This window comes from Dipodomys ordii, unplaced genomic scaffold, assembly GCF_000151885.1.
Source record: "Dipodomys ordii isolate 6190 unplaced genomic scaffold, Dord_2.0 Scaffold133, whole genome shotgun sequence".
NCBI classification, from domain to species: Eukaryota; Metazoa; Chordata; class Mammalia; order Rodentia; family Heteromyidae; genus Dipodomys; species Dipodomys ordii.
In genome coordinates this window covers 5517534-5534261 of record NW_012267349.1, presented here as the reverse complement: position 1 = coordinate 5534261, position 16728 = coordinate 5517534, and the positions used below count along the sequence as shown (strand labels likewise).

Sequence of the window (16728 nt, the reverse complement as noted above, 5' to 3'; positions counted from 1 at the left end):
CGAAAGCTTATGGTTTTAGGAAGACATCTCCATAATTTAAGGTTTGCCACAACTATCTGCTTTCTGTTCATGCAATGCTACTTAAAATTTGTACAGGGAAAATAATGATTGCATGATTAATACTAACAAGGCAGAAAGTTCTCTCAGTAATAATAAGAAATTTCTTCTTTATGCATAGCTAAATTTCTGTGGGGTAATAAAGTAATTAAAAGTACCTTTTACCATTCTTCAGGATCATAACAAAGAACTTTCTAAAACTATTAATAATCATACTAGACATGAACATGAATTCAAGTGTACCATGAAAAACTAAGTTGAAATTACTGGTGTTCTTTTCCCTCTGTTTTTTGTTTTTGTTTTTTTCCTGTCATGGGGTTTGAACTCTGGGCCTGGGCGCTGACCCTCAGCTTCTCATCTCAAGGCTAGTGCTCTACCACTTGAGCCACAGCACCACTTCCGGTTTTCTGAGTGTCACACTAACACTGCTGCCCAGGCTGGCTTTGAACTATGATCTCTCCTGAGTAGCTAGGATTACTGGCATGAGCCACTGGTGCCCAGATTTTCTTCTGTTGTTGTTGTTTTTCTTTAAAGATATTATACCGAGGGGTTACAGTTACATGAGTAAGGTAATAAGTACATTTCCTATTGAGCATTGTTACCCCCTCCTTTGTCTTTCCCTTACCATCCCTCCCCACCTCTCCAACTCCTCTTTCCTCCTCCCCCCAGAAGTTGTAAAGTCCGTTTTCAACATAGTGTCTTGTCCATCTCACTGTTACAATGGGTCAACCTATATCCTTGTTTCAGAATTTTGTTATTTCCCTTCCCCTCCCCAAATTAGAAAAATGTATATACAAGATGCAGGGCACCAGAGTCAAATACAGTGAAAACAGGAGTTATGTCATGGGGGAAGAACATATAAAGAAACAAAAAAAATTGTCTAGTACATTAAAAACAACAGGGACAAAGATAACCTCTTGTGCCCCTGTCTTGGGGTTCATTTCACTTAATGCTAAGTGAAATCATCATCTTATATGGTCATATGTATGTAATTTTTGACTTATTCTGCTTTTCTGGTAAAATTATCCTAGATCTATACTAGTTATTGGAAATAAGGGAAACTATGGGACCTATGTTTCTTTGGGTCTGGCTTACTTCACTTAATATAAGTTTTCCAAGTCTTTCCATTTCCTAACAAATGGGGTGGTAGCTAGGATTATGGGCATGAGCCACCAGTGCCCGGCTTTTCTTGTTTTGTTTTGTTTCTGTTGTTCTGTTTTTATTTCTTTAATCTTACAGTCATAACAACTTAATCTTTGCCTAAAGCATATAATTTCTAAATAAGATCAAGCATCTATTGTTCTTCCTCAAACTCTCTTCAGTATTTCTTTTTTTAATAAGATTTTTATTGTGAAAAAACTGTACAGAGGGGTTACAGTTACATGGGCAAGGTAATGAGTATATTTCTTATCAAGCATTATTGCCTCCTCCTTTGTTTTCCCCCTACCATCCCTTCCCTCCCATCTCCACAACGACAACCCCTCCCCCCACCTGCCGAAATTGTAAAGTTCACTTTTCAACATAGCATCTTGTACATCTCAATGTTGCAATGGGTCAATATGTATCCCTATTTAAGCAATTTGTTTTTTCCCTTCCGCTCCCAAATTATACCAACATCAAATACAATTATGCCTTGGGGGAGGGACATACAAAGCAACAAAAAAGATCACATGGTACCTTATAAATATGTTAGAAACAATAGCAAGAAAAAAACCCACTTGTGTCCTTATCTTGAGGTACATTTTGTTTAACATCATCTTATCTGATCTTTTCTGCTTGACTCAGATATATACTAGTAATTGCAAATAAGGGAAACCATGGGACCTATGTTCTTTGGGCCTGGCTTAATTCACTTAATATAATTTTTTCCAATCTTTCCATTTCCTAACAAATGGGGCAATGTCATTCTTTTTGATGGAGGCATAGAATTCCGTTGTGTATATATACCACAGTATTTCGATTATTTTCACCTCTAGATCCAGCTTTCACTCATTTCCTCATTTTTGTTCAAACTACTTTAGTCTGTTTATACTGAAAAATACAGCTGTTATGTTAAAACTAATGGGCCAAAATTGATTGAAAAAAATTTCCCACTGCGTCAACTCTATTTCCACATATCAAAATATTATTCATTTTTTAGAACTAATGCCAGATTTTCACATAACTTGCAATCCTCATATTACACATGATCACAGCCCTGATCTTCACATTACCTATCATTTTCTGCAACTTTGTATATTTGTGTGTATATATGTGTATACTATGCACATGTACATATGTGTGTGTGCATGGATTTCCTTGCAATCTATTTCTTTACTAGAATATCATTTTTAAGAACTTATACTACCTTGTTTTTAGCTTTGTTTTGGGAAAAGACCACTAGGATCTATTAAATAATTGTTCATTTCATAAATAATTACTTGTTTGTAAGTTAGGAACTGAGCAAGGTGTACTATACAAGGAATATGAGAATTGGACTACCAGATAAGAAGATGTGAGAAGATACATTAAGCCTCAAGTTGCATGGGTTATTACACTTAAAGATACAGGGATTGACGCTCCAATCCATTTTCATGCAAGCTGATTTATTCATTTCTTGATAATAAATGTCAATGAGAGCTAACACAAATGGTAATTAAGTCAGCTTCTAAGGTGATATGAACAACTTCATGTATGTTCCAGCATACAGTTCATTTCTACTCCCATTGATAATGAATTTTCAGTCTAGTATATGAATGTGATTGAGAGAATTGATATAGATGTGTGTGTTTAAAGTGAATGCTGATTTAGAAAATGCTGATTTGTTTTCAATGCTGGGTATCAAAATCAGGATCATGTATATGGTAGGCAAGTACTCTGTCACTGAGTTACATCTGTATCCTTTGGTATTATGTACATCCCTAGCTGGTCCTGAACTCTGTATGTTGCTCAGGCAGACCTCAGACTTGACATCCTCCTACCTTTGTCTTCAAAGTTCTAAGATTATAAGGAAGAACCACCACATTCAAATGTTTCAAGACATTAAATAAACTTAAGTTAAAAAAATCTTAAAGAATATTTGAAATATGCCTTATAAAACAATAGAGAAAACAAGAATCTATCAATAGATAACTAAAGAAGATATCAAATCTAATTTCAGTCCTGAGAGGGTATATTAAGTGAATATGCTTAATATTTTTTCTACTAATTATCTATATCTATATCTATCTATATGGTATTCTATGTTAAGCATGCTATATTAAGTTCATAGATATATTATTATATGGCATTTATACAAAAACTATTTGGTATAATCATAATAAATATGCTTTCAGCTTCATGTTTTGGAACTTCATCTAATCATGCTAAAGACATATTTGCTATTCATTGATCTATGTATCAGTTTCTATACATATTAAAATTTGGGAGAAGGAAAACTATATATTGATAGTCTATAACTTTATCATGAGATGTATTAAATCTTCTCATAATTTCAGCATTTATTTTTAACTTAGTGAATTGATGTAAAAATAAATTAAGAAAAATACACATTTTAGAGTTGACAAAACAGAAAAGCCAAGCTGAACAATACAGACAGACACAACTCAAACTCCATTCCCTCCTAAGAACATCTCTATTGTCTTCTCCTCCATAAACAAGGTGAGATAAAAACATGTAATGCCTAAGAATATCATCAACAATATTTTTTCTTGATTGTAGCTTCCAGTTGATCATAAAATGCTCTTATGCTCCTAGTGACATAAAAGGGATTGCTTCACACAACATAATAGCCACCAAGAGCTCTAAAAATAGACACACTGCTGTTAAAACCCTGTTTTTATTAATCCTTTTAAACCCCCCATAAACAGGTAAAAGGATAGAAAAAGAGGTAATGATTTATGCTCAATAGTGCAAAAGTCAGAAAGAATGGAAGAAACTTGGATGAAAGACAAAAGGACTTTTGAAGGACTAGGAAAACAATCAATGATTCAAACACCCTATAACCAAAATTAGAACAAAACAATCTTCTTTTCTAGTAGCATTAATTGTGTGTGCATACTAACACATGAATACACTCACATGTGTGCCCGGGCAAAGTTACAATGTTTGCTTTTCTTTTTTTAGAGTGATTTTTAAAGAGAAAACCGAAAATATAATCAAATCATTTAATTTATTCTTATTATGCTCCTACATGAGAAGAAAGGGAATCAATCAAACAGACAAACCAGGGAGGCAAAAGCAAATGGCTAGTTCCTTATGGTCTGTTCAATCATATAAAACTCATTTATTTCCCAATAAGCTACAAAGACAGGTCACATAGGTGAAGGCTCATAGGCTGTGACTACATCAAAACAAATGTAGTGTTGTATTTAAGACACAGAGCTTTCTTTTGTGAAGAGTTATCTATATAACATTTGCAAATTGTTTTGGAATAAAATGGACTATGTTACGAAACAATTTCTTTATAAAAATGAAAGATTGAAAACAAACAAGTCCAAACAATAAAGCAATAATAATGACAGGTAAAATGTTCCTAGGCTTTGGCTGTGGACTATTTACATCTTAGGGAGGGCAATGGAGGGAGGGAAAGATAGATTTATGGAGAAGGACTGATGAAATTGTTGGATTTAGGTAAGTCTAAACCTAATAATAAAACTATACAAACTAGAAAGCTGTCTTTCATATGACCAAAAGGAGAGTGTCCTTGGTTGATATAACCAGTGCAAGAATACCAGATTTTATTTTATTCTACTTGTTTCCTATTGTTTGAGATTCTGAATAGTATATTGAGAAAAGGAATCTTCCTAATATAGAGGAATTTCAGGGATTAACTCTTTAAGAAGAAATTAATTTATGAAAAAAATGTCATTTGCACCTAAAGACATTTTGGTGACTGAAGAGAAAAAGACACCTATTTTGTCTTCTCCAACACATTTAAGATACATTGCTAAGAAATATGTTATTTCATTGTGTCTTCCTGAGTAATTGCACATTTTATATGTATCATGTTATATATTGCATATATGATCTATTACATATATAGAACAATATATATATGACTCTACATATAAATGAACACACTACTTGTCCATGTAAGAATATATTTTTCTGTATGTCATAAATTATCTAACATGTATTCTTAATTTTAATTATAAAAATTCCAAATATTACTTATTTAAAAATCCACAGTGGGGTCATAAAGCTCTGTAAATAGACAAGAAAGAATAACGAAATGCAAGAAGGCCAACTTTGTCTTGCTCTGTTTTTTTTTACAGAATTTTTTTTTGTGTGTGAAAATACCGTACAGAGGGGTTACAATTACATGGACAAGGTAATGAGTGCATTCCTTTTTTTTAAATTTTTTTTTATTGTGAGAATACCATACAGAGGAGTTACAATTACATGGGCAAGATAGTGAGTACATTTCTTATCAAGCATTGTTGCCTCCTCTTTGCTTCCCCTTCCCTTCCCTTCCCATATATGAGTGCATTTCTTATCAAGCATTGTTGCTTCCTCCTTTGTTTCCCCTTCCCATCCCTTTCCATCCCCCCTCGCAGGCCCCTCCCCCTTCCTCCCCTCCCCCCTACAATGTTGTAAAGTTCATTTTGGACATAACATCTTATACATCTCATTGTTGAAATGTGCCCACCTGTAACCCTATTTGGTTTTTTTTTTTTTTTTTTTTTTTTCAATTGTGAGGCTTGACCTCTGGGCCTGGGCGCTGTCTCTGAGCCTCTTTTCTTCAAGGCTAGCATTCTATCATTTGAGCCACAGTACCACTTCTGGTTTTTGAGTAGTTAATTGGAGATGAGAGTCTGTCTCATTGGGACTTTTCTGTCCCGGCTGGCTTTGAACCATGATCATCAGCTCTCAGCCTCCTGAGTAGCTAGGACTGCAGGCCTGTCCTACTGGTACCTGGCTTTTCGTCTGTATTTTAAAACACACTCTGAGGGACACAACAAATGTTTGTCCCATGAGCAAGCATTTTAGTGGCTAATAGAAAACCATTTAATTTTTTACACAAATAAAGCAGTCTTATTTCAAAGCCATTAATTTCCCCCTCAAGGGCTGTGATCTCATCAAATAAACTAAAAATTCGGTGTGTTTTATAGGAAATTAGTAAGTTAGCAAAGACATGAAGCAAATTAATCTAAAATAATTCTTTTTTTACTTTAATCTATGTTTTGTTCTATAATTAGATCTCTGCCAGTTTTTAATAGTAATTAGTAATACAAAAATTGAAGATTTCTCTATTAAGAACTGAGACTATAATAGCTTTATATGTTTAGAAAAACATCCAATACTGGCATTTAATATACAGAAGAACTAGCACAATGGATTTGTTCAGCTGTTCTAGTAGTATTGTAAGGTATATCCAAAATGGTCCTGATATTGATCAGAATGCATTATACTCACAAAATGACATGTTGAACAGAAACCTCTTTGTACAAGACTAAGAAATTAAAACAAGAGGTGCCAGTGACCACCCAGGAAGATGGTAGAACGGGGTTCCAAGTCTGTGCTATTCCTGTGTCTGAGTAACATTTGCCAGTCACCCATTGCAGAAGCAGTTTTCAGAAACCTTGTAGCTGACCAAGATGTTTCAGATAACTGGGCCATTGACAGCGATGCTATTTCTGACTGGAACATGGGCTGTGCCCTAGACCCAAGAGCTATGAGCTGCCAAAAAAATCATGACATTAGCACAGCCCATATGGCAAGACAGGTTACCAAAGAAGACTTCGTTACATTCGATTACATACTGTGTATGGATGAAAACAATCTGAGAGATTTAAATAGAAAAAGTAATCAAGTTAAAAACTGCAAAGCTAAAATCAAACTACTTGGGAGCTATGATCCACAAAAACAACTCATTATTTTTTTCCATATATATTTTTATTGTAAAAGTACTGTATAGAGGGGTTACAGTTACATGAAAAAGGTAATGAGTACTGTAAGGTCTGCTCCTGGATGGCTAGCAGACTCCACCCTCCTCGCAGCAAAGTCTCCACCCAGTACCTGCGTTACCTAGGCAACTGGGACACCTGGAAGAGGTCACATCTGCATCTGCTGAGGTCACATCTTAACCTGATGTGGCCACACCTTCGCCCCCCCCCCATACCCTAGATAAGGCCTAGCGCAGGCCCAGGCTCTCTCTCTGTGTTCTATTCTAACTCTCTCTCTCTCTCTGTTTGTTTCTAGCTCTCTGCTCTCTCACTGCTCTATTCTAACTCTCTCTGCTACCTATCTCTCTGTTCTATTCTAGCTCTCTCTGCTACCTAGCTCTCACTGATCTATTCTAGCTCTCTCTGCTACCTAGATCTCTCTGTTCTTTTCTAGCTTTCTCTCTGCCTTTTTCTAGCTCTCTCTCTGTTCTTTTCTTGCTCTCTCTGCTCTCTTTGCTCTTTTCTCTCTCTTTCCTCTCTCTCTTTCCTCTCTCTTTTGCCAGCCACGTGGAGTGCCAACCTTGCCTGGTCCCAGCAGGTCTACCGAATAAATCTACCCCTTACCTGAATACCACTTGAGTGCTGTTGTTCTTACTGGGCTACCTCTTTTTAAAAACCTAACATAAATGGTGCCGAAGTACATTTCTTATCAAGCATTGTTACCTCCTCTTTTGTTTGTCCCCTATGATTCCTTCCCTCCCCACCTCCCCAACTCCTCCCCACCCCCGCAATTGTAAAGTTCTTTTTCGACATAGTGTCTTGTAAATCTTACTGTTACAATGGGTCAACCTGTATCCTTATTTCAGTATTTTGTTATATCCCTTCCCCTCCCCAAATTATAAAAATGTATATACAAGATGCAGAACACGTGAATCAGATACAGAGAAAACAGGAATTATACTTTGGGGGAAGAACATACCAAAGAAACAAAAGAATGACATTATCAGGGGCGCTGTGACTCAAGCAGTAGAGCTCTCTCCTTGAGCTGAAGAGCTGAGGGACAGCGCCCAGGCCCAAGTTCAAGCCCCACAACACCCTCCCCTAAAAAAAAGATATTTTAAAGCTATGTACATCTGACCATATAAGATGATGTTAAGTGAAATGAACCCAAAGACAGGGAAACAGTGTTTTTTTCTTGCTTGCTATTGTTTTTAACATACTTATAATGTACTATGTGATTCTTTTAAACTACTCATTATTGAACATCCCTATTATGGAAACCACTCTGACTTCGAGCTGTGTAGCAGCAGTGTCTGGTGCTGCAGAGCCTTCCTAGAGAAGGCCCACTAGGCTAGCACTGCCCACAGCTAAGCCAACAACTCACCCACTAGTCTTGTGCCTACATGTAGTAGCGTTCCTTAGCCCCAACCCTTGTTTCTTCAGCTGACTTAGTCTTTGTTATCTTAAAAATTTCTTGCTTGCTATTGTTTCTAACATATTTATGAGATGATTTCTTTGTTACTTTGTATGTCCCTCCCCCATGGTATAACCCCTGTTTTCACTGTATTTGATGTTGGTATAATTTGGGGAAGGGAAGGGAAAAAAAACAATTGTTTAAACAAGTATACAGATGGACCCATTGCAACAAAAAAGCTGGGGGAGGGAGCAGAGGGGAGGGGTGGGGGGGAGACATGGGAAGGGATGGGAAGGGGAAACAAAGGAGGAGGCAACAATGCTTGATAAGAAATGTTCTCATTACCTTGTTCATGCAACCCCTCTGTATGGTATTTTCACAATAAAAAATTAAAAAAATAAATAAATGAAAAACAAACTTTACAACTTTGGGGGAGGGGATGGGCAGGGATGGGAAGTGGAAACAAAGGAAGAGGCAACAATGCTTGATAAGTAATGTACTCATTACCTTGCTCATGTAATTATATCCCTGTACAGTATTTTCACAATAAAAAAGAAAAAAATAATTTTAGGTGACAATTAGTTTAATTTACCCAAGAATAAAAGGTTTTAGTTTGAGGAAGTTAATTGACTAGTTGAACTTCTCAGTTTGCCCTGATTACAAAACAGTGGAACAAGTAAGTATGGAAGAACAAAATACAAGTCAGTGAAATAATAAAGACCTGAGCTCCTGAAGACCTGGACAGTGGTCTCTACCTGGCATGTTGCCTGCCTAGAATTGTTTAATGCTGTTGCTTCCCATATATGGTGCTGATCTGGCCTCTTACAGAGTCACAATAACTCTACTGATAGCAGCTCCTCTGCCTATCTAAGAAATATTCTAGCTCAGTTTACTCATAGTACACACTTACATGTTTAAGACAGAAGCAAGGCATAGTGGTACCTGTAAATCTAGCAGTAGGGAAGCTGAAGCAGGAAGATCATAAGTTCAAGCCAGTCTGGGCTATAGCTTGCTTCAAAATAAGAACACAAAATAAATCTTTAGCATTCTTAAAAAAAAGAAATTTAAAGTTAAAAAAATCCCAAATCAAATTATCCTAAAATAGTTGCAATCTTATTCATTTGTTCATTCATTCAGCATTTATTGAACATCCATGTTTTCAGTATACACAAGGACATTAACTAAGGAAATCAGAACTGTTTGCTTCTTTAATAGTCAACTCCAAAATTAAAATTACAACTACTCTTCAAGTCCACTTTGCTCTGTCAATACATTCTCTTTGTAATATTATAGAAGACTAATCATTTCTGTTTGGTTATGAGCTGTAGACTTGGCTCATTTTTCTTCTAAGAAAGTTCTATTTGATATTCTGAGAGCAGGAAAACACAATTCAACCATAGTCTCCATGTCATTCCAGAAAGACACTGTGCTAAAAATTTCAAACAGTAATTAATTAGTGTTGCACCACTAGGTAGTGGTATAAACCTCCTGAATATTATGAACAATGGTAACATAGATGCTTTTGTCTTACATTTAACTTGAGCCCTGCCAATTAATTATAGGTGTAAAAAAATTGCATGCAAAAATGATTGCACCTGAAATTAGCTGATGCAGGTGTAACTGGTCAGTTGTCTTTCCCCTCAAGGGAGTCCTGGATTAATTATGGCAATTATTAGATAATTATTGGTATAATTACATGAATTATCACACAATTTTATTGTGCAAAAATGTGGTGTAGAAAATAAGATATGAACATAGCTTTCATAGAAATTTCATTGAGATTGCTGTTCGCTGGATTTGAAGTGCTTAATAGTTGCTTGTCTGGGTGTCTACCTCTGTACCTACTCACTGCTTACTTAAGCCATATTCATCCTTTCTTGAAGATAGGAATGAGGCAAGGGAACCTATACTGAGTTCAATACTAATCCCAACTGCCATCATTAATTGCAGAAAACATCATGCTCTGGTGAGCTTATTTTACTTACCTCAGTGTCCAGGCAATATAAATACTGTGCTGTCAATTGCTATACTTCAGAGGAAAGAAGGATGTATAACTTAACAAGGTCAGATGTCACTATCTTGGAATAGAATATCTATACCTCCTGCCTTCAACAGAATAAATCAGATCACTGTGATTTTACTTTATTTTCTGGTTGTACAAACAAATGGTAGTGACTTTTAAAGATACCACTTAACAATAGGAAGGTGAAGGAGACAGAAAAATCGAAACCACATATTGTCCATTAGTATAGATATGAAAACTCTTTACTCTGGTTATATACTTAAATTAAAGGCTCAATGATGCCCACATTCCTCTCTATCCTAATTTCAGTTACTCAACTCTTGCCAAATTCCTCATAGGATCAAATGCTGTCACAGTCATTTAAAAATGTGTCTGACTCTTGGTGCTGTATACTTTAATTTATTCACGCTTCCAAAAAGACTTGTGATGATAAGACTAGCTACTCAGGATGCTGAGATTCAGAGCATTGCTGTTCAAAGTTAGCCAAGGTAAAAATTCTGTGGCAGTCCACTCCAAAAATAACAAAAAGCCAGGTTACAGTCATAGTTTATCTTGTAAGGTGCCAGTCCGAGTGAGTGGCAAGGCTCTGAGTTCAAACATTGATACTAGCCCAAATGAATACATGTTTTGTTATTTTCTATTTACTCTTTCTAGCCTCTTGCCATCATGTTTCTACTTCCTGCCTCTAAGGATGAGGTCTATATTCAATCAGAAGCCATCCTACTACCATTTACCTATGCCCCATCAAAAATTCAGTTATTGCTTAAATGACAATGCTGGAAATTGGATCTTTTAGAGTGATCCTACAAAAGAGGCTTCATGCAAACTTTGGCCTATTGCTCTTCTATCTTCTGCCTGTGAGAACTCAGCCTTTCTTCCATCTAGAGGAGGCAGCCTTTACTAGAAAACAGTTCCTACATCATCTTGATCTTGATCACTACAGCTTCTTAAACTGTGGAATAGATATTTGTATTTTAAAATAAATCACAAGAAACTATTATTCTTTTACAGCCCCACAAAATGGACTTACACACACTCCTTACCAATGACCTTTTCTGTCTCCCAATTTTTCCCATAACAGCATGCCTCTGATAGGTCATCTCCCTATCTTGGTAGATACAAAAGAGCCTAGTGATAAACAGAATCATGATTCAGATAAAATCCAATAGTCAGGATGTCTAGAAGCTTCATCATGCTTTAACTGTAGAAATCATTTTCTGTATTCAAGAAGTATAATTCAAGCCAGGTGCTGGTGGCTCATACCTGTAATTCTAGCTACCAAGGAGGCTGAGATCTAAGGATCACAGTTCAAAGCCAGCCAGGGCAGGAAAGTCCATGTGATTTTTTATTTCCAATAAACCACCAGAAAATTGGAAGTGGCACTGAAGCTCAAGTAGTGGAGCTCTAGCCTTGAGCTGAAGAACTGAGGTTCAGTGCCCAGGCCCAGAGTTCAAGCCCCACGACCAACAGCCAAAAATAAAATAAAATAATATAAAGTACCATTCACACTGTCATTAATTATAAATTCAGTTTCAGTTGTGTGCGAGTACCACATTCTCAGAGGTTACAATAGGGATCACAGACCTAATTACTGAGAAACATTGTGGACTTGGAAAGTTATTTAGCCATGTTCAGAATTGTCTTTATGCAATTCATAAAATGGTTGAATAGATCATTTTAAAGCATCTTCAGGGCTGGGAAGGTGACACAGTAGTACAGTGCATGTCTTGCATGCATGAGGCCCTGGGTCTGATTCCTCAGCACCATATAACCAGAAAAAGATGGAACTGGCACTATGGCTCATGTGGTAGAGTGCTCACCTTGAGCTGAAGAGCTGAGGAGCAGCGCCCAGGCCTAGATTTCAAGCCTCACGACCAACAACAGCAACAGAAAAGCATCTTCATAGTCAAAAGTAAAGGCTATAAATCCATGAAATGACCCATTTAAAAAATCCACCTGTTGTATGTGCAAGGCTCTGGATTTGATACCCAACACCACAATATATGTATATATGCAAATACTTGTTAACACATTTCTTACTCTCTCTCCAGCCCATACGTACATGTTATTGTTGGGAATGTAAACTAGTCCAGTGACTATGGAAATCAGTATGGAGGTTGTTCAAAATATTAGAGAACATCCATATGGTCCAGCTATGTGATGTATATATGTAAAATAGTCAAAGTCTGTTTACTCTAAAGATCCCAACACACCCATGTTTATCATGGCACTATTCAAAATAGCCAAGTTATTAAATCATTCAAATGTGCATCTATAGATGGATATACAAGAAATATAGTAGACAGAATGAAGCTTTATTTAATCATATGCAAATTAACTAAAATTAGTTAATACCATACCTTTCAATCTTATTTTGGCACAGAGGTTTTTTTGGAAGACAAATATATAAAAATGTCCTTAAATTTTGTATGGAACACACTCTATGAAGCAATGTTCAGATGTCCCAATTGTAAACCTGGCTTATGCTGGGTGTATTTCCAGAGCTCCTTTACTAATAATTTAGTCAATAATTAAGTATTGCAAAGCATAGAAGAGGCAGACACATCTCTGTAGAGAATTGCTGGAGCAATTATAGGAAACTGATTGTTTCCTTTAGACTTGCGAAGTTTTAACTCTAAATCTCCCAAGTGTGACACAGGAGCATGTAATGCTACAAATGGCAGCTGGTTTTCAATTAACAGCCAATACTTGGAAAGAAATGAAAAAAGAAAAAAATCCTCAAAACTCTTTTCCACTTAATTTTTCCCAATCGCTACTAAAAAGATACTTCATTTCCCTTCAGATATTAATGTATTATCATCTTCTTGTCAATCAAATTTCAAATATTCAGTAAGATTTTTGCATGCTTCTGTGTAGTTAGATGTCACACTATAGATTTCTCTGTTTCTGATATCTTGTCTCATTTCAACCATGACAGGATAAGGAGGAAGTTATTTAAAGGGGTGATATTGATCAAGATGCATTGTACATATAAACTGACCTGTTGAATGGTAAACTTTTTGTAAAAATATAGTTAATAAAATTAATTTTGTTTCGACACCCATACTTTTAAATGATCATATGTACACAGTTTTTGAGCCTTTGTGATCTTCTCCTAAGCATATCCACCTCTGTGTGAATGTTTAGAGTCCTGTTTAATTTATCACGTTGAAGTGTAATATTTTGTCTTTTACTATGTATTGTGTCTATTTGTAGGTACATTCTAATTATTACAAATGAGGGAATCCATGCAACTTACGTTTCTTTGGGTCTGGCTTCACCTAATAAATTTTTCCAAAGACTTTCCATTTCTTTATTAATGGGCAATACCATTGTTTACAATGGAAGCATAGAATTCTATTGGGTATGTATACCATGTTGGGACAGCTGGGTTGATCCCATCTCTTGGTCATGGTAAATAATGCTGCAATGAACATGGTTATGCTGGTGTCTGTAGTGTGGCCTGAACAAACAAAGGCTCAATAACTATGTGCATATGATCATATAAAATGATGCTTTTTGAATAAACTCTAAGAAATGGAAACTGATTTTTATTTTATGTTTTGTGATTTCTTTATGTATTTATTTTTCTGTTTTTCTGCTTTTGTTGCTGTTATAGATTTCTGTAGTTTTGTCTTATATGAAGTTTATCTGATTTGGAGAGGGTAAGGGGAAGCACAGAAATGGTGGGACAATGTTGAACTAATTCAGCAGTGATACTCACTAGACACTGGTGAAAATGAACTGTACAATTCGTGGGGAAGGAAGTTGGAAGGGAAAAACTGGGAGAAAACAAGGGAAGAGGTGAAGCTGTTCAAAAAGAAATGCCCTCATTACATGACTTACGTAACTGCAACCCCTCTGTACATTGCTTTTACAATAAAAATAAACATTCAAGAAAGAATTAAAATATTTTTAATTTATTTCTCTTGGAAAGCTTAAAATTTCTATTTTTTTATGTTATGAAATTGCCTATGGTCTCTCAAAAACCAGGTGCATAGCAGCCACGCTTTTCCTTCAGAAATTCATCGGAAGATTCTAAATTCTTTATAATACCTTTTTTCTTGAGCATATTTGCTTGCTTATAGTGATTATTGTTTTTCTCTCATTCAAAGCTCAACTCTTATTTTCTGTCTGAGATCTTAAGTGGGATTATACCTTTACCTCTGGGTCAAACATTGTTCTGTTAGCCCTCATAGGACATATGTTTCTAAATAACTTTTAAGCAAATGAGCTAATGTTCCTGCTCTATTGTAAACCTCCTTTTGTTCTATCATTCAATGCCTAATACCAGTCACTATGAATCATTCATTCTTTCATTCATTTACTCTATAGACATTTAATAATAGTGATCACATTTGGGTTGCTCATACTCTAGTGGAGAAAGTGCAACAAGGGAAACAGTTGACAGTCCTGTAGAATGAATAATTCATAAAAACAACAACTCACTTAGAAAGGATAAGAACTGTTGGTGTGAAAAGTCAGATAATTCTGAATGATTTAATGTAGCTTCTGTCCACTAATGAGAAATGGGGATTTGTTAAAAGGTGAAGGAAAAGACTTTTTAAGGAGAAAAAATTATGTACATGAAAATTTAATAATCAGAGAATGGTATGCTGAAGGAAAGTGACTAGTTTTTTGTATGGATGGAAAATACATAAGTAGAAAGATGAGTCTGGAATGCACTATATTAGAAAGCATGTTTTCTCCTACATCATTGTACTCTTTATCCTAACTATCGACATATCAGTGTGTATCAGAAGTGCTTAAGCACTCAGACTCAGAGAGTCTGCAGTGGTATCTGGGAATTTGTCCTTTTAATATCTCTAGTGATTGCCATACAAGGGGACACTTCAGGGGCTTGTTGGTTTGGATGGACTGGGAAGATGGACATTTTAGCATAAGGGGATTTTAGCAATAGATCAGGTAAATGATGTCCATTTTAACAAGGATGATAGTGAATCGCTTTATTTCATTAATTGGTTAGTTGTTACTATTCATGGACAAATCAAGAATGTAACTGAGCAGATCTCTAGATAAAGGCATTGAAATGTTTTGTATTCAATTCACAATATTCCACTAGCTATTATTCTTCACTTGTCATACGACATGTTGTCCTAATTAAGCCTCATAACAATCCTATAAAGCAATTCCTTGCCACCTGTAACAGATGAGGAGACAAGAGCTCCGAGAATTGAGAAGACATGTTCAGTGTTTCACAATACAAACATAACAGGAGTATACAGTGAAATTTTTGTCTCTCTGGGTCCTTTCACTTTACCATTCTACTTTCCAAAAAACCTCTGATGTAACTTACAAGGTATACAATGAAGCACAACAGATAAGCATTTGTAAGCAACACAATTGAACATAAATTTGATATAATTGAAGTAAAAAATACAGGTAAGCACTTAGTTTGTGTTAAGACTGCTTCTTCTACAAATGAAAGAAATTCAAGCACAACTGGCTGAAGAAGAATAGATATTTATTGATTTCATGGCTGAAAAGCCCATGGTGTGCAGACAAGAATCAATTGTTCAAGGAAGCACAAAATGACTCTAGAAATCACTTTCACCCTATCCATCTCTCAATTGTGTTTTCTTTGTCTCTATGCCAGTTCCACTGGTCTTAGTAAAATGGCTTGCTCACAAGAGGTAGCTTCGTTTTGCCAAGTTCAAGCCTAAGAGAACTTTTCTTTTTTTCCCATAAATACTTGTCAGAAGACTCCCCGCAGTTCTAATAGAGTCCAAGTTGTAGCTCTGCCTCGACAGCTCTAGCCACAGCGATTCATTCAATTCTGCAATTACCCCTGAAGAAGTGTAATATTTGCTTGTGGATCCAAAATGGAGTTAGTGCCACTCAAAGTCACAGAATATGACTTGGGAACAACTACTTCTTCAAAATAAAATTATATTGATGGAATTAAAAGGAAACTTCAACTTGGAGGGAGCAACATTAACAATCATTAACAAAGTTCAGTTGAGGTAAGAACAAAGTAACTGAGCTCAACATTTTATTAAGATTACAGAATTAGTTAAGCTAGATGATGAATAAAATACTTTCTTTCCTAAATTTGTTTCCTCAGAACACTGCAGGATATGGATGAAAATTTATTTTAACAAAAGTTTTTAGATAATCCCCACACAGATTAAAAACATAGACCAGTATCTACAATTTTCTAGATGTGGATCAAGTCCATTCAAATCAGATTATTCTCTAAAGAATTGGAATTCTGTTGTTGTTGTTGTTTTAAATAATCTACTTTCAACCACTGATTTCAGTGTTAAACTAGTTTGTCTGTGCTTCCTGATGCAATCATTCTTCAGCCAATGTACATGGGTTCAATTAATCTTTATTCAATAATTCTA

The 16728-nt window shown here is 35.7% G+C and overlaps 2 protein-coding genes across 2 annotated transcripts in view; one reads left to right on the top strand and one right to left on the bottom strand.

Moving 5' to 3' along the window:
- Nucleotides 1-16728, bottom strand: part of Thsd7b (thrombospondin, type I, domain containing 7B) — a 793597-nt gene that overhangs the window by 122365 nt on the left and 654504 nt on the right. The window lies entirely within an intron of this gene.
- LOC105996622 (low molecular weight phosphotyrosine protein phosphatase-like) lies at nucleotides 6533-8273 on the top strand. The gene is made up of 2 exons (XM_013030806.1): nucleotides 6533-6906; nucleotides 8174-8273. Exons 1-2 carry the CDS (start codon nucleotides 6533-6535, stop codon nucleotides 8271-8273), a joined length of 474 nt encoding a protein of 157 aa, XP_012886260.1.

Excerpts from the sequence above, each read along its gene's own strand:
- LOC105996622 (XM_013030806.1), top strand. The coding sequence starts at position 6,533 with ATGGTAGAACGGGGTTCCAAGTCTGTGCTATTCCTGTGTCTGAGTAAC. Across the intron at positions 6,907-8,173 it reads AGCTATGATCCACAAAAACA|ACTCATTATTGAACATCCCT; the intron begins ACTCATTATTTT and ends TTCTTTTAAACT.